At 40.1% G+C, this 18483-nt stretch overlaps 1 protein-coding gene across 1 annotated transcript in view; it reads right to left on the reverse strand.

Moving 5' to 3' along the window:
- Positions 1-18483, reverse strand: part of LOC149183558 (NADPH:adrenodoxin oxidoreductase, mitochondrial-like) — a 251417-nt gene that overhangs the window by 152371 nt on the left and 80563 nt on the right. Inside the window, exons 6-7 of the mRNA XM_089417184.1 lie at positions 8713-8822; positions 8525-8598 (exon numbers count right to left, since the gene is read on the reverse strand). Of these exons, the coding sequence (XP_089273310.1) occupies positions 8525-8598; positions 8713-8822 (184 nt within the window). The remainder of the gene's footprint in view (positions 1-8524; positions 8599-8712; positions 8823-18483) is intronic.

The following is an 18483-nucleotide window of genomic DNA, read 5'->3' on the forward strand; positions in this document are numbered from 1 at the left end:
TTCCATCTCGCTCAAAAACATTTATTAAATGTTGGCAATGGTCTTTTGTTTCTTTAGAGGCCATAATCAAATCATTTCGGTATATCTCGACAATTTTAATTTTTTCCAATCAAATATCTAAAGGAAAAGTCCATGGCTTGTTGGAGGGTAGATCCAACATTTAAAATATCGAATGGCATTCTTAGATACTTGAAGGTTCCCCCTGGAGTTGTAAAAGCAATCCTTAATTGATCCTCTTCTTTAACCAAGATTTCAATATACCTAAAAAATCCATCTAACATGGACATCATTCCTATGCTTGTGACTCTTTACAAAATATTTTCCGTGTTATGCAAAGGGTAATTGTCTTTGAGGCATCCTTTGTTGAGGTCCCTGAAGTCCAAAAACACTCTAATATTGTCGATTTTCTTTCTCGTGACTACAGGGTTAGAGAGCCAAGAGGAATGTCTAATTGGGGTTATAATTTTGGCATCAAGCATCTTTTGTAATTTCTTTTGGATGAGGGGGACTAGTTTTGGCTTTGTGCTTCTGCCAAACTAGCTTCGCCCCATCCTTCAAGTGAATAGTGTGTTGAATGGTGTCCTTACTATATGCCTCTAAGTCTTGATATGACCAAGCAAATACATCCTTAAATTCACAAAATAGCTTTCCAAGTTCATATCGCCCTTGGTAAGTTGTTCCCTTGCCTACTTTAACCATCTGAGGGTTCGATTCAAATCCTATTTTTATCTCAATTACATCTAGTGGTCTATTTGTTATTCTTTCAACTTTGAATCCATGATTTTAGTGAAAGACTTTTCTAAGGGAATCAACTTTTCAAGTGTATACATTTCATGGACATCTTCTAAAGTGAGCTCCTCATTGCTTTGATTTCTATCCTAATCGGTATTTTGTATAAAGTTGAGGATTGAGCATCATCATCAAAAATTTCCCAGTATTTGTGGTTATCGAGTATGGCTAGTCTAAAAATTACCTCCATGGTGAAATACCCTAGTTTGAATATGGTTTCATTAGGTGGTTGCAAGGTGGTGGTAGCAATAGCCAAGATAGCAAGAGGGTGGAATAGTATATGGTACTCGTAGCTTTAACACTTTTAGAGAAAGCAATAGATCACTATGATGATTTAAAAATGGTACTTGAGTCAATAAGTATGTATTATGCATGTAGGGCACCCTAACTTAGAGAGGTTATCCCCGGATGCGGGTGTTAGCACGCCTGGCAGGGAAAGGCCACATGCCAAGCATGTGCCGCCTCGTGTTCATTTAAGGAATTCATTGCCTCTTGCCGCCGAGGAATGAAAAGCAGAGACGTGAGCTCAGTGCATTCAATGCAACCTAAGGTGAATCGTTGTGGTAGCAGGGAGCAGTTATGGAGGGCAGTAATCGAGAGAATTTTGAAAGGTTTAAGATGGGCAAAGGATTGTTGCAGGTCCATTCGCGAGGCAAGGCTCACGCAGTGCAGATTCTTGTGGGAAATCCTCTCCTACAGGCTTCCGCTCCTGTTGTTGCAGACGGCCATCAAGAAGCTAAGGGACATCTCAAGTTCGAATTCCCTGTGGGTTGCGGTTTATGTGCCATTGAGCTTCGTCCCAGATCTGCTGGGAGGGGTCTCAATTACGTGGGAGGGCGATTCAAGCAGGGTAAATCTTCATCTGACGCTCTGCTCCACGCCACCAGCATCTCAGCAATTATGGTCAAACCAAGGCAAAGGTTACTCAGTCGGAGAGGCACCGCTCGTGGAAGTCCTTCGCGCAACCCCGCAACGGAATCCCACCATCACTGCTGTTGTTGTTTCTGCTACAGAAGAGCAGGGGCCACCCCCATTCAGGTTAGTCAATTTATGGATACAGGCAGTCCCAGTGCTGGACCGCCCTCTCTGCCAGCGTTTGGGACTGCCATTTTCACCCTTGGAAGCATTAATGCACACGTCTCGGTCCTATTCATTAAGGACTCTCAGCAAGATGAAGGCGGTATGGGCAGTATGGGGGCGCTCCCAGATGAGCAGCCGGAAATTGTTGAAGAAGAGCCAAAGGGAGTACCTGAGCAGACTCCCATCCAACCTCAGGAGAAGGAGGCGTCGACCTCCCAGAAAGCCGCAGCGGAAGAATGGGAAGGCTTCCCTGAAGGCCACGGGTGGTGTAGAATTATCGAGGAGAAGCCAGAGGATTAGCATCCTGCGGCACGCTCCGTCATCCTCCTCTTTTGCTCAGGTCCGATATAAGTCTCTAGTCTTCGTCCGCGTTTGGTATAGGCCGAGTGTTTCTGTTTGGGTCTCTCTAGTTCATATTTATGTTTATGTATGCCATAGTCCTGCTTGCAGGACTCGTAATTATGTTGTCAAAGGTCCTCTGTCGCCCCTGCGAGGGAAAAATCTCTGTTTCTGTTTTGAAGCCCCTGCGCGGGCCGTTCCTGCTTGGTCTGATTACAATTTTGTATGGTGTCATGGGTCTGAAGAGGTTTTGTCTGGTAATGTTGCCCCTGCGAGGGCTAAAACTGAGCTGCAAACTGCTAACCCAAAGAGCCACAGTCGGCCTTGGGCAACTTGACTTTCTGATTGTAATGTTTTGCTGTACATAACTTAATAGAATAGTATAGCTTTAACGAGAAAAAAAAACTTAGAGAGGTTATGTGCCTATTACAACAAAATTTAGCACCTTAGTGCAAAACCTCAGTAAGCACTCTAGGTAAAGGCAATAGTAGGATCATTTGTCACTACCACCTTGACAATTGCTCTCTTGTTCAATGGTCAAATATTTTCCCTACAAGGGAGGCTTCCCCAACAAATCTCATAGATTGGATAACCCAAGTACTCCCAGGCCAAATATCCTCCAAGATTTCCACTAAATAAAACACCCAAGGATAATGTTCAATAAAATAGGGGTCTGAGTGCACTACTACGGGTGGAAGAACAGGAAGAATTGGCTTGCATTTGTTGGAAAATGCAATGTGGTGTTGGAAATGACAATTGTCGTTAGACCAAAACCCGCAGGTGTTAGTCAACGATCACATCGCCAACGATATGGATCCATGAGAGGCAGTTAGTCCATGTCATGAAACACACAAGGAGCGTTGATTTATCTAATGTCCAACAATCTCCCCCCCCCAACGCAAGCCAATTGTGTATCGAACTCATGACCTACGCTCTAATACCACTTGTTGGGAACCACGAATGTCGTTAGACCAAAATCCACAGGTGTTAGTCAATAATCACATTGTCAGAGATAAGGATCCACAAGAGGCGGCTAGTCAATGTCACGAAACATACGGGGAGCATTGATTTATCCAATGTCCAACATGTGGCAGCTATTAATTCCAATTTTCCTTAACCTTAATAATTGTTCGTGAACTTTATTATTCTTCTTGTGTTTCTTTATTAGATCTTCTTCATCAAACAAATATCAAAAATAAAACAGTAAAGACAATGGATATAGAAGTTAGGCTCCAAGCTAGGGCAAAACCCCTCCAAGGGGAAAACCCAAAAAACTCTTCTCTTCTTATAAAATTTGCTTCAAATGAGACAACGAAGACCCAAATCCTAGACCAAGTCCTTCTCCAAGTACCAAGTCAGCCCTTCCAGCAGAATGAGCTTCTAATGGCAACTTCAACCACAACCTCTTCCCTGTAATTCTGTCCTGCAATTTTGGCCTTGTAGTTGTTGCAAAAACCCTAATCCAACTTCTTCTTGAGTCCTTCCTAGAGCAAGATAGTTCCTTCCAAGGTCAACGAGGTCAAGAGAGTATTCTCCCTTCCAGCCATAAGATATTGTACTTCGCTCTTATGCAACTTAGACCTGCAGTGTTGGCCTCCTTTGTAGTTGTAGAAACCCTAGAATTTTGCACGTGTGAAAGAGGTAGAGCCCGAAAACAAGATTTTCGTCCTTCCTTTCTTCTTTGAGACCTTCGTTATCTTTTTCTCCTGCCTCCCAACTACGGATCGAACTTTCTTCTTGAGATTGAACTTGTGTGTGAGTGAATGCCAAATGAGGTCGAACTGCTTCTTTATATAGCCTTTCCAGGGGGTCAAATTCATTCCTCTAGGCTAACTTGAAGCTGTTAGGGCCGACTTGTACTTTTGGAGTTTCCAGGACTTTCTAGACTCAAAAATAATTCTTTTTCCAATTACATTTTGCTTGGAAGGGTCTTGTAAACATGATATTGACTCTCTTGACTCGTGACAATATATCTTATGATGCTTTTACCTAGAAGGCCATCAATAATGAGCATGAAACCCATGCTTTAAAATAGTAAATTTTTATTTTCTTCTTTTGTTTGTTACATAAGACACATATTGAAATGAGTACAACAACAATTATGAAGACTGAAACTAGTTACATTTCCAACAGCATTGAAAAGCAGCTCTGCAACAATCCAAATCCTGCACCTCCAATCAATCCAACCATTCTAGGCACTACTGACATTTCCATGTCCTCTTGATTCTAATTAACTTATGGTTTTTCTACTTAATTTACCAATGTTGTGGCATAATATCTTGCATAAAAAAGTCTTGATCAATGAACCTTTTTGTATATATCCAATTAGTATATGGACATTTGGGACAAAAGACATTAACTTTTGCCATTGGTCTGGTTTCTAATGTAGCAAACCATGGACATTAACTTTTTCCATTGGTTTGGTTTCCAATCTGGCAAACCACAGCAAAAGGATTTTGATATTACATAATCTAGTATCAATTTAATAAAAAATAGCTTACATAAAAAAAGAAAGTAGGGCTCCGAGTGAGATGTAATTCCAAGGTAACGAGTTCAAAGGACCTTGTGGCTAAATCCATAGGGCTTAATTAGTCCTAGAAAGGCTCAAATAGGTTCCCAAACACATGCTACCTTTGAGTTACCAATCACTATTATAAATTATGGTTTCTAAGCAGCACAATTTACAGCATGCAAAATTATGACAGAAATAACAAAATAGCCTAAAATCGATGATAGGCAAGAAATAAACAAAGGCTACTTAATGATTAAACTAGGAAATAGATTGCAGCAAACTTTCAATGGCTGAAAACACATAAAACAGCTATAAAACCCTAAATGTCAACCCTAACAAGTGGCTAAAAAATGCAGTAAAATGATGTTTTTGTTTTTACAGTTTTGTATATTACGTAATCTAGTATCAGTTTAATAAAAAAAAGCTTACATAAAAAAAGAAAGTAGGGCTCCGAGTGAGATGTAATTCCAAGGTAACGAGTTCAAAGGACCTTGTGGCTAAATCCATAGGGCTTAATTAGTCCTAGAGAGGCTCAAATAGGTTCCCAAACACATGCTACCTTTGAGTTACCAATTGCTATTATAAATTAGGGTTTCTAAGCAGCACAATTTACAGCTTGCAAAATTTATGACAGAAATAACAAAATAGCCTAAAATTGATGATAAGCAAGAAATAAACAAACGCTACTTAATGATTAAACTAGGAAATAGATTGCAGCAAACTTTCAATGGCTGAAAACACATAAAACAGCTAGAAAACCCTAAACGTCAACCCTAACAAGTGGCCAAAAAAATGCAATAAAATGATGTTTTTGTTTTTACAATTTTGTATATGCAAATCCTAACCCTAGGACAGATGTCCAAGGTATTTTTATTCTATTTAATGCAGATTTTGCTGTAACCCAACCCTGATTTACCCTAGAAAACATTAAAAAAATAGGGTTTTAAATTTATAGGATTGACACACTAATGGACTCGTGCATTTTCTCAATCCTTAGCTAATGGAGTCAAAGGGAAATGTCTGTGGAAAAAGATCAATTGGAATGAGTTATGATTAGGTCAACCTTGACCATGACCTAGTATTACAATAAATGAACATATCTTGGCCTTAGTGACATACATTAGTGATATAATATGGCTCCATCATACACATCAAGATTATACAACCTACCTCTACTCTCAACTTCTACTACCTCTATTTTTTCTACCCAAAAAACACTGCATTACATCCCTAGGTAGACTTCCTGATAAATTACACCTTACCAAAGTCACAGGACACATCCCTCAGGGTCACGTGTCCCATATTTCACGTGTTGGACACGAAATACGACCTAAAACGTGTCCAAAACGTTTTTTATTGTGTCCCCCAATCGTGACACGCATTTTGGACGTGGCAAAAACGTGCCCTAACGTTTTTGCCCCTTAGGACACATGTCCCACAAAAAGTCACTCATAAAACCCGCACATGGTTCATTTTTTGGTTTTTTTGGTCATTTTCGCTGTCGAAGCTTGTTGGAGTCGTTGTTGTGTTGGAACTTGGTCATTGTTTGCTCATTGGAGTCATTGTTGTGTTGTGTTGGAAGTTCCATTAGCGATTCCCAACTGTCAGCGTCACATCGACTTGGGTCCTGGATAATAGATTTCATGGTTAGGAGCTCGTGGTTTGGGGCTTAAATTTCTTGTTTTTGAGCATGTGGGGACCAAGTCAGCATTTTCTTGTATTCCATACACCCATACCTATATAATTTGTATCAATGGTTCATTTTTTGGTTTTTTTGGTCATTTTCGCCATCGAAGCTTGTTGGAGTCGTTGTTGTGTTGGAACTTGGTCATTGTTTGCTCATTGGAGTCATTGTTGTGTTGTGTTGGAAGTTCCATCAGCGATTCCCAACTGTCAGCGTCACATCGACTTGGGTCCTGGATAATAGATTTCATGGTTAGGAGCTCGTGGTTTGGGGCTTAAATTTCTTGTTTTTGAGCATGTGGGGACCAAGTCAGCATTGTCCTGTATTCCATGCACCCATACCTATACAATTTGTATCAATGTATTCAAGAGCCTTTTCAGGTGTCAGCTGCCATTCACAATTTTTAACTTTTGAAATAGCTTTCTTCATGGTCTCTATAGCTCGATGCATTTGCTTGTTCTCTAAATATCCACATTTCCCATGTTTTGAAATTTGGTTTTCCTCCTTTTTCTAAAACATGTTCAAGAAAGACTCTGTGGCTTGCCTTTTCAATCATTCCTTTTGTGATATAGGCATCAATTAGTACATTGGGCACTCTGATATCATAACTTAGGCCATCAAATTCCCACTCTTCAAAACATTTTTCGACTCCCTGCATATCTCGAAGTCTGACCAATGAAGAAAGCATGCATGTATAGCCATTGTAATGTTTTAATTGCAAATTTCAATGGGTACAAAGAGTTGACTTAAATATATAGGGCTCTACCTAGTTGAGTCTGTCTTGTAATTGCCCACATTTTCCAGGATGTGCAGCTTGAGTTAGTCATATTCATATACTAGTCAACAAGAGAACTAGAACTGCCGAGAAAGAAAATATCAGTGTCTGATGTCATATGTGCAATACGCAGAATGCCCCTGTTGAGATCCTCGATTTGGTTCTCAATCTGTTTAATAAGTTAATAACATGAAAATTCAAGAATGAACATTGAACTGTGAGCAATGAACATCATTGATGTAGTAAATTAATAAACTAATACTATATTTCAGTAACTTAATATGGATCAGGAATTATATTTCAGTATATATATATATATATATATATATAAAACGTGTCCCTCATGTCCTATTTCCAGGGTTGTTGTGTCTCGTGTCAAATACTCGTATTTACGTGTCCTCCATGTCTCGTGTCCTCGTGTCATGTGACTTAGCACCTTACCAGTAACGACTGCTATGAAATCCTATATGCAAAAGTACATATATAAATTAAAAAGATAAGAAATCCCTGCAACAATTTTTTACATCTCAACTGGGAGAAGAACCACTGTTATAAAGGTTGACAGACTATCCAACTAAAAGCAATTCTGTATTGTGAAAATTTAACAATAAATTGATGAAAAACAACCCCAGATAAAGACAGATGAGTGCAGGAGAAATTAAAATATGAAAATCTGAACCCTTTGACCTAATGTAAATATTGTTTTAGTGTCCATGCCATTCACCAATAATCTATTTTGGTGCCAGCATACATTCTGGCACTCCAGTAACAGTGCCGAAGAGTAGACAAATAGTCACAAACCAAAATAAAAATTTGGAACGAATTTGTATATCTCAACTGGGAGAACCACTATTATAGAGGTTGACAGACTGTCAACTTAAAAGCACTTCCATAATGTGAAATATTAGGAAGAAAACGATGAAAAGCACCCCCACATAAAGACCAATGCCTGCTGGAAAAATTACAATACGAAAATCCATAGTCTTGGACTTCATGTAAATATCTTTTTACTAACCATATCATTCAGCAATCAACTAACCTGGTGCCAGAACACCTTCTGCCATTCTGGTAACCTAGACTAGGGTCAGACAAATATTCATGAACCAAGACAAAAATTTGGCAAGCCGTGCAACTATGGAGTCACCTAATGTCTACAAAACTGTCAATGTGACATGTAATGCAGTTAACACAAGTTCAGAAACAAAAAGTTGTGACTTAAGACCCTTAAATGCATCTATTTGATCAAATTTAAACATAAGCAATACAAAAAGTTAAAACATAATCAAGGATCTTGAAATGCAGTGTTGTTGCACATGCTGCAACAAAAAGGTGCATAAAGTCATACCAAGAATCTCTCGCAATTCCTTTGCTGTGCAAGCTGCTTGGACAGGTCCACGCCTTCCAACCAAATACACTTTCCTGTATTCCCAGAAGAGTTTCAGAAATTAAAATATTTGAAATTGGAACTAAGAACTATAATATATGTAGTTATATCATAAGCATAAAGATAGAATCAAAAGACTATCCATTGACCTGATGCAACTCTTCTGAAGGGCAGATAAAGCATGTTCTGCGATATCAATCGTAGCCAGTTCATTTAATGGACGAAGAAGAATTCGAGCAACATCAAGAGCTACATTTCCCTGTAAAATGACAGAATATTCCACATGGGGTCCTTAAAATTCTCAAGGATCATCTTAATTTTCTGTATATTATCTTATTTATATAACCTGACAATTAAAAAGCATATGCCACTAGTGGAAAAGATAAATATACTCTTTTACCTATAAAATCTTTCATATCAATACTAAGTTGCAAAGCACTCTAAATACCTACAAGCAATGCAGTTGTTGTCTATAAGAATTGAATATCCACTATCGAGCATCAGAAGTATTAGGTATGATCAACAAACAAAATAATATGAACTTCATTAACTACGTAATTGATTAAGACTTTGATTGTGCCTGGGAAGGATGAAAGCATTCAGGCAAGAAACAGCACATTAACAATCTGCAATTCGTCTTTCCTCTCTCCTAGCCACCACTGATACAGTCCACATGCTGAATGATCCTCTCAACCTCATCCTAGCCATAACACATATGGCCTTCTGCGCTAACCCTCAGCTTGTGCTAGCTAAGTCTCGTCCCTTTAGTGCTCAGTAACTTGGCCTCCACACGATTCCTTCTCCAAATATTTTACTGCAACACTTATTTCTCCATAGCCCTGAGTCTCTCACTCTTCTCTTGAGAAAATCACACTCAATAATTATGATGAGTCTTCCTCCTCTCTTTAGGCTTTTTTTTTGTAATTTCTCATTGAGCTAAATCCCTAACCCTAATCTCAAAAATGATAGATGGCTAGGATTAAATCCTAACACACTTGAGATCAATGGTACAGATTAGATCTAATTCACTTTCTTTAAGAAACCTTAGCCCAATAGCCAACATTAATTAATTAATTAATCAATGTGCTTTTCCTAGGTTATACTGAGGAAATAATCATAAAAGTCACTTAATAAAGTAAGCAAGTACCTAGAGAGTTTTGGACGACTCCCGCATGCTTGACAGTTAGCCTATGCATAAGTATCTGTCCGCTGCTATAATCATCAACATCATCTTCAGGTACAGCCCAAGTTTTCCATTACAGAATTCAAAATTGCCATCTTTATTCAAAAGAGATATAACAGAAAATTCCTTAAAAGATCACTGCCCAGTTTACTAGAAACAAATGCCAATACTGCTTCCATAAAGAGCTCATTCTGGATGTGGCACCTCGCAAGTGAAACTGTACAGACGACAATCAATCTGCAGAAAGCTATCATAATATTTTTCCAGCTCTTGCTATTGACCTCCAAGCTCACAAAATATTCAATCCATTAATAGACACCACCTTCAATTCAAGTCACTAGCCAGCCTTTGCTATGGCCTTCCCCTCATAAAAGGGCAATCAGTATGCAGAAAGCAGTCATAATATTCTCTCAGCTCTTCCCATCTACCTCCAAGTAGACGTGTCAATTCAAGCTCACAAAATACTTGATGCATTAGTAGACACTACATTCATTTCAAGTCACTAGCCTTCACTATGACCTTTCCACATCTGATGCACTTTTGAATAGTAGCTCTGACATCAAGAGGAGGAATATAGATGCCTAGAATCCAGAGTGAAAACTACAGTGGTGCCATGGCATAGCATGAAATCATGGCATTATTTCATCCTTTGCCATCTACCTCCATACACATAAGTGAGCTCATATAATGTTTGTTGGGATATTAGGTAAAATCCAAGAACCCCCGACTTTAATTCAATCCCACCCTTCCCCATGCACCACTTTGGGAAAGTGACCACCAAGAGAAAAGGAGCAATGCCCTAAAGTACAGCCTAATCACCAATTTCTTTGCAATATATAGAATATGCTAAACTGTTGGATGGTAGGAGAAATTTCACCGAAATACTAAGAGAGAATATCCAAATATCTTTCAATGCGATCTTACTTAGCACGAATTTAAAGACACATTACATTTGTGCTCACTGCTCAGTAGTCAAAACTGGCAATTTTAGACAGTTTTGCAGTCTTTCCAGTCCATTTTGGCTTGTAACTGCTTTTCCACTGACTCTTGGTAGAACCAGCCAGTTCAGAACATAGTTTTGAAAACCGGAACCAGGTTTTGAACCAGCACACCTATCTGGATTCAAACCAGATTTGGAAAAAATACATAAAACAACTAATTTTTAGTGAAAAGTTTATTTTTAAGGAATGAAACCATGATTCCAAACCATTAAAGACAAAATATGCAAAGTTTGTTCATCTATATACCATGTGAGGGTGAATATATCAAAATGGCACAGAGTGCAATACATATCAACTAAGTCACCTAACATGGGGACACGGGACATGTAAATTTGAGTGTCCGACAGGGCATGTAGACCCCACAGAACAGGACACATTATATATATATATATATATATATATATATATATATATATATATATATATATATATATATATATATATATATTTCAATGATTTCATATTACACAAATTCCCATGATGATACAAATTCAGACATACATCTAAATTCTACATTGTAAATTTGTAAGTTGTAACATTATGCATACAAATACAATCGTGACAGATTCATCAATAATCCAATAGGAGAAAGGCAAGCAGTTTTTTCATTAAGTCATCAAAATCAAAATGTGTTACATAGGTACTGAGTCCTGAGGACTCCTGACTAGCAATGCCAATGACAAATACAAAACAACTACAAGGTAGTAGGTAGCTAATCAATCATCATCATCAAAATCAGCATCACTGTCATGGTCACCACTGCTCTCCTTTGCATCCATCTCCTTTGTATCCAATGTAATCTTTGCATCTGTTGGTGTGGAGGATGACCCCTCAAGAGTGACATGCTTCCACAAGGGATATTTACTTTCTTGAACCTGATGTCTTTCTAAATTTATTTTCCCTCAATATTTGAGCATGTTGTTGCAGCCCCACTTCCAATAGATAGAGCACCTACAGACCCTGATGAAACTGGAATAGGAGTGGCATTACCAATGGGGAGATTCTTCCCCTTCTTTTGCCCCTTCCCTGCTGCCCTTAATTGAGCCATGAATGATGTAAAAAAATAAAGAAAAAATGCACTAGCATGTAAACAAATGGACAGGAAAACTATTGTAGCAAAAATGGAAAAAAAAAATGGGAGCAAAATGCACTTACCGATTGCTTGAATCACATCAAAAACGTTTGAATCCTTGATCTGCAATTCCTCTAATACCATGTGAAAATTTTTGAATCTAATAAACCAGAATTCCCGCTGCAGTAAACTGATTTGCATTACCTACTTGTGTTCTTCATTTAACAAGTTATTTTCAGAAATATTCAAAAAATATTAATGCAAATACACTGCAACCAACACCAACATACAGATCAAGCACTGAAAAATAAATGAGACAATCACACAAAGGACACTTATTTTTGGACTAAACATCCCCGGAAACACCCAATGCGAGAGAACTGGTGCAGCAACTCTGAGGGTTTTCTATTATTAAGCAATAGTTCTGAATACAAATGTTAGTTGTCCTCCCGGCAAACCAGTGACAGAGAAATACAATGGCGGAAAAACCTGAGTGATTTTTACCTCACTTCACCCGGCAGATTCCCGCTGATCCAGCAGCAAAATTGGCCAGCCCCGGCTACAACTGCGCTGCCCCTTCACAGTAACTACGTGGAGCACTTTGAGGTTCTGCGTTAGCTTTTCTGCCCACTGTGTCAACTTACCCTGTTGTTCCGACAGTTCTAACTTTCTGTGTGGAAGGCAACGTTCTCCCTCGTCCCTTTTGGCTCTGCGTCAAGGCTGCGTGGGCCCAGACTTGCCCAACGTCAGTTCTCCTAGCTACTGTGCTGCCTCCACAAGCTTCTCTCCGCCTCTCTGTCAGTATTCTCGAACTATCCCTGCCCCTCAGCTGCAAGATCTCCCCAATCGATTTTCCTCCTAAGAACTTCTCACCTCAGAAAATCGATTTCCTCAATCTCTGTGTGTGTTCTCCAACTGACCCCAAGCCTCCCTTTATACTTTTCCTGTTGAGAAATCAACGGTCGTGATCTAATCTCTAATCAATGGCTAAGATTAAATTAGACTTGATCCTTGTCTCTTAGAAGCTTCTCACCCATATTTTCATTAATACCTATTAATATTTTAATTTTCCTAAGTTTAGACTTAGGAACCCCATCAAAAATATTAATTATTTTAATAAAATACAATTCGGGTGGAATTTCTCCAAACGGTTTCTGGGTCTTGGAGATCTCATGTGTTCTAGCCCCTCCACAAAATTTTGGAGCTAGAGCACATCCGATGCTACCCAAAAATCAACACATCCTCTTAGCGAGGAATGTGCTCTAGCAATACTTCCCAGCTGAAGTATCACACTGATCCACGACATTGGTTGTGCTCTAGCAATACTTCCCAGCTGAAGTATCACACTGATCCATGGCATTGGTCCTCTGCGCTGTTGATGCTCGGCTTGTTGCCCTTCATCCAGTGCACTATTGCAATCTGTACTGTTTCCCATGACACTGCCACTGTCACTGCTGCATTTGCACTGCAACTCCCTCCCAATATGTTGCATCATGCTACCCATAGCATTGCCACTGCTAATTGTTGCACTGCAACTCAGTTGCTGAGAAGTAAGCAACAGAAAAGCCACCCAAAAGTTGACATGTTGATCAGTCTGGATGCACCTTGACGCTGAAGCTACCTCTGCTGCTAATTTGTGCTGACCCTCTGATGCCACTGCATTGTTGTTGTATCTACTTTGTGCCTTCCGCACTGCTGCAACACTCCACTGCACTGCTTCAGACTTTGGCACTCTAGCTCTGCCACTGTTGCTCCATCATCCCTCACACCAACTGACTCTCGTCATTCTGCTACTATCATTAAGGGCTCCCGTAGCCATATGTGATCCAAGAGTTTGGGCACCTCAAGGATCCTGCCCTATTTGTAGTCCTCCCGACTACAGCTCAATATCACCCCACCTCTTCTCTAGAGGTGCATGAGCACTCATGGCGCAATCCTCATCGTTCTCCTTGTCAGCGTGCGCTGGAGCAGCATTTGAGTCAGACTTGTCTTCTTTGCCCTTCTTCCGAGGGCACTGCGTGGCGAAATGACCCATTTCTCCACATCTGAAGCATTTGACTTTGGATATGTCCTTTTTCTTTCTCTTCTTCTGCCCTTGTTGTCCTGTTGATGCGAGAGTTGCATCCTCCTCTTCCTCCTTCTTGACTCTGATCCCTTTGTTGTTGCTTCCTACCTTGGTCAACCATCTGATCTCTTCCTATCGAAGACCTGCCCGCATCTCCTCCCAACTGGGAAGAGAAGCCCTGCCCAAGATGCTTTGGACAGAGGTTTCCTAGTCTTCAGTGACTACATTTAGGGCAGTCCTAACCATAAATTCAGAATCTGGCGCAGCCCCTACGGAAGTTAGCTGGTCACGGATCCCTTGCAACCTGAGAAGGAAGGGATCGATTTCTTCTCCCTCTGCATCTGAAACTATCTCAACGGACTCTCAAGCAACATCTTCCACTGAACGAAAGTCCCCTCGTACAATCTGGTCAAGGCCTCCCACATTTCCTTTGTTGTGTCCTTTTCAGCAATATGTGGGATCAAATGATCTTCGACTCCATCCAAGATCATGCACTTTTCTTTTGCCTGAGCCTCCTTGTACTTCTTGAGAGGATCAGCATCAACCGGAACAACAACCGTCTTCAAGGCATAATCCTTGATCCAATTTTTATCCATAACTGCCAGGATGTTGGCCTTCTAGATGACGAAGTTGGATGCTCCATCCAACCTATCATGATCCCTCAATCCATTAACCGCCATCTCTGCTCAAATGAATGTCGAACTGGTTCTCTTCTCCCTCTTTTGTTGCTGCCCCAGCAAAACTTGGATATGGATTTCTTTGGCACTAGAATTCCTCTAAGCAACAAGCTCCCTCTGAATTTTGATTTCCTTCATGGAAATCCTTCTGCCAACCACTATCGAACCACCCCTCTGATCTCTCTTTGTTGCTACTCAGCACTGGATCTAGATTTCTTGGCAAGAAATCTTCTGAGGAACTGATTCCCTCTACTTTGCTTCTGCCCCACTAGGTATTGTTCTGCGCCAACAAAATTAGCACCACACCAACCACTCCAGATGAAGTTTGTGTTGCACCTCTAGCCCCGACAACTGGAAAAATGAGACTCAACAGTCACTGCACTGGCCTAATAATCATTGTGCTGCCCTCTGCAGCAATAGCGTCACCTAATTAGGCTGACGCAAGCTCTGCGTGAGCCTCCCTTGGTGACTGCGTCACCCCTCCTCTTCTCTCTTGGCCTGACATTGTGTTGTCTCTCGGGATAGTTGTCTTTAGCACAGATTTTCCTCTGTCCTTTCGCTGATGGCTTCAGTCTTCCTTGATCGGCAATCCCTCTGATACCATGTGAAAATTTCTTAATCTAATCAACCAGAAATCCTACTGCAGTAAATTGATTTGCATTACCTACTTGTGTTCTTCATTTAACAAGTTATTTTCATAAATATTCAGAAAATATTAATGCAAATACACTGCAGCCTACACCAACATACAGATCAAGTACTGAAAAATAAATGAGACAATCACACAAAGGACACTTATTTTTGGACTAAATGTCCCCAGAAAAACCCAATGAGGGAAAATCAGTGCAGCAACTCTAAGGGTTTTCTATTATTAAGCAGTAGTTCTAAATACAAATGTTGGTTTCCCTCCCGGCAAACCAATGACAGAGAAATACAATGGCGGAAAAACCTGAGCGAGTTTTACCTCACTTCACCCGGCAGATTTCAGCTGATCCGGCAGCAAAACTGGCTAGCCTTGGCTACAACTGCGCTGCCCCTTCGCAATAACTGCGTGGGCCTACATGGAGCTCTCTGAGGCTCTACATTGGCTCTTCTGCCCACTGCGTCAGCTTTCCCGGCTATTCCGACCCTCTGCGTGGAAGGCAGCTTTCTCCCTCTGCACTGGCCCTTCTGGCTCTGCGTCAAGGCTATGTGGGCCCAGACTGGCCCAACATCAACTCTCCTGGCTACTGCGCTGCCTCCACAAGCTTCTCTCTGCCTCTCTGTCAGTATTCCCAAACTATCCCTGCCCCTCAGCTGCAAGATCTCCCCAATCGATTTTCCTCCTGAGAACTTCTCACCTTAGAAAATCAATTTCCTCAATCTCTGTGTGTGTTCTCCAACTAACCCCATATGAAAAATAGCAACTGAGGATCCTGAGCTCCCCCCCACACATGTGAGATCTGACCAAGCTAATTAGGGTTGGAACCAGCTAGTTAGGGCTGGTTTGTACCGATTAGGTACCAAACTGGCTAGTTTGGTAACTAATAGATACAAACCAACCCTCCAACCGGATATTTCTACCAATTCATTATCTGGCCATATCTAACTGATCGGTTTGACCGATTACTAGTTCGACTGGCCTTTTTTAAAACTATGGTTCAAACCCTGAAGCCACCAGCTTGGACAGGAACTGGCTCAAGCCCAACTGAACATTGATTTGACCTTATTTTCCTCGCACTTTTCTTGTTAAGTGCTTATGAGCATTTGTAAATTTTAGAATTGTAGCTAAGAAAGTTGATACAAAGTGAGATTGCAGTTCACTTGGAGTTGTTTGTGGGTTGATTTTGGTGGATCTAGTATCTAGATCAATGGTCTACATATTATCCACATGACTAGAATTCAGATTCTTGTACCCATTTGGAGTTATGTCAAAAAAAAAGATCAAGCCCTCATTTTATATTTCATTTGTTGATTTCTTTTTTAGCAAATAAGTATGGATACTAGATAGGCTTTTAAATTTACACATTGATTTCCATATAGCACACCTAACGCATCCACCTCCCCTAATATGCAATGAATCCGATGGATTAGACTCGTCAATGTGTCAATTCACACTTCTTGCAAGTCAAACTAACATGGTACATGTGTCCTACATAGGGGATGTGTCCCATGTGAGTTCAATAGAGGACAAGTATTGACAAGTCAAACTCATGAGACATGAAAAATGTAATGCATCCAAAATTGAAATAAAGGGCCTTTTGCCCCACACCACTCACAACTTTTTGAGAAACCCTAGTAGCAAAGGATATCAAAGAATGAGAATGAGATTGCATCTACAAGTTGCCATCATTTTGTTGCATTTATCATTTCACAAACAATAGTGTTCTTTTGTGGTAGTTAAAAGAAGCTATCCTCCCTGCCTAGGTTTAAATTCATCGGTGACATGTTTGCCCCTCCTAGACCAATCCGTATTGGCAAGTTACAAACAATCTCACTCTCACTTAAGTGGCTGAGGGGCGGACAAGATATTCCAAGCATTTAAGCCCGAGATATTACATCAACTAGCCCTCACCAATGTTATTGGGCATTTGGATAGTTTCATGCCAACAGGGCAAAGTTTGAATCTTTCTACATTATGTGCACTACTCTATGTGAACCCTCTTCCGTCACATCAACCCTCTCTTGCACACTAGTCCACCTCCCATTGTATTAACCCTCTTCCTTCGCATTCAATCGCCCATCCATTGTTGGAGAATGTAACTAGTTCCGGTCTTCATAATTTGTTCCATTATGTATTTTATGTAAAAAAATGTATATATATATATATATATATATATTATTTTTCAAGACAAGCATGTTCTTCATGCTTTTAGGTTTCTGAGTCAAAGTCGTATTTGGATCTATTGTAAAAGAAAAAGCAAAAGACTTTTTAAGTATGTAATTTTGGGTCAGAAACCCCTCTAGGTGCCAAGTCAGCCCTACCCCAATGGACATGTCTATTCGCGCCCCCTCTAAACAACATAAACAAGGGAAAGATGGAGCTCATTTGGACACACATACTTGGATGGTTTTGGTCTACTTGCAGAGAGGACAAAGAAGAAGTGGAGAACCAAAATCTGAAAAAGACAACATCTTCTTGTACTAGAATTTGTGGAAAATTAGTATGGTACATCTCTTGTTGTTGGTCTCTTGCTAATGAATATGCTAGAAGAAAGGAAGGTTTGACTTGGCATCTAGAGGTGGAAGTTTTTGTGGTTATGGGGCTTGGATATCTCATTTGATTTGGATCTATACGAAGAGAATTTTTGGGTTTTCCCCTTGGAAGGGTTTTGCCAATCTGGTTTCTCTTATGTGAATTCTTCAAGATTGAAACATAGCCAAACACCTTGTAATGTTGTATGAATACCTCCCTAGTTAAGAGAGAGTGTTGAAGGAAATGTAACTAGGTTCAGTCTTCATAAATGTACTTTTGATATTTGTGTTTATTCAAGAAAAAAAATATTATTTTTATAATATATGTCAATGAGTTTATTGCTAATTGAAATAAGTCTAGCACATGTTAAAGTGCTATAAGTGAGTCAAAGAGTCAAAAGAATTATGTTGAAGACCTTAAGGGCATGTTACACCATGTATATACTTGTATAAAGAGTCAAAGGAAAACCATCAGAGCAAAGTCAAGTCCTCTCCATGCAATGACATCCTTCAAGAAGCAAAAATGATGAAGAATCTTCAAGTCGGCCTGCAGTCTTCAAGTCGGCCTTCAATTCGGCCTAAAGGAGGGACAAACCTCTATATATAGTCGTTGTCCACTCCCTCAAAAGACAACGTAATCCATCTCTGAAATCAGCGAAGGTAGAAGCCAAGAAAAGAGTGAATGAAGGATAAAGAAGGGGTCTCCAAGTGCAGCACAGAAGAAGGGTACACAACCGAGCCTAAGAGG

Source organism: Pinus tabuliformis, chromosome 3_2, assembly GCF_031772625.1.
Source record: "Pinus tabuliformis cultivar Carrire ecotype Pingquan chromosome 3_2, CPIR1, whole genome shotgun sequence".
NCBI lineage: Eukaryota > Viridiplantae > Streptophyta > Pinopsida > Pinales > Pinaceae > Pinus > Pinus tabuliformis.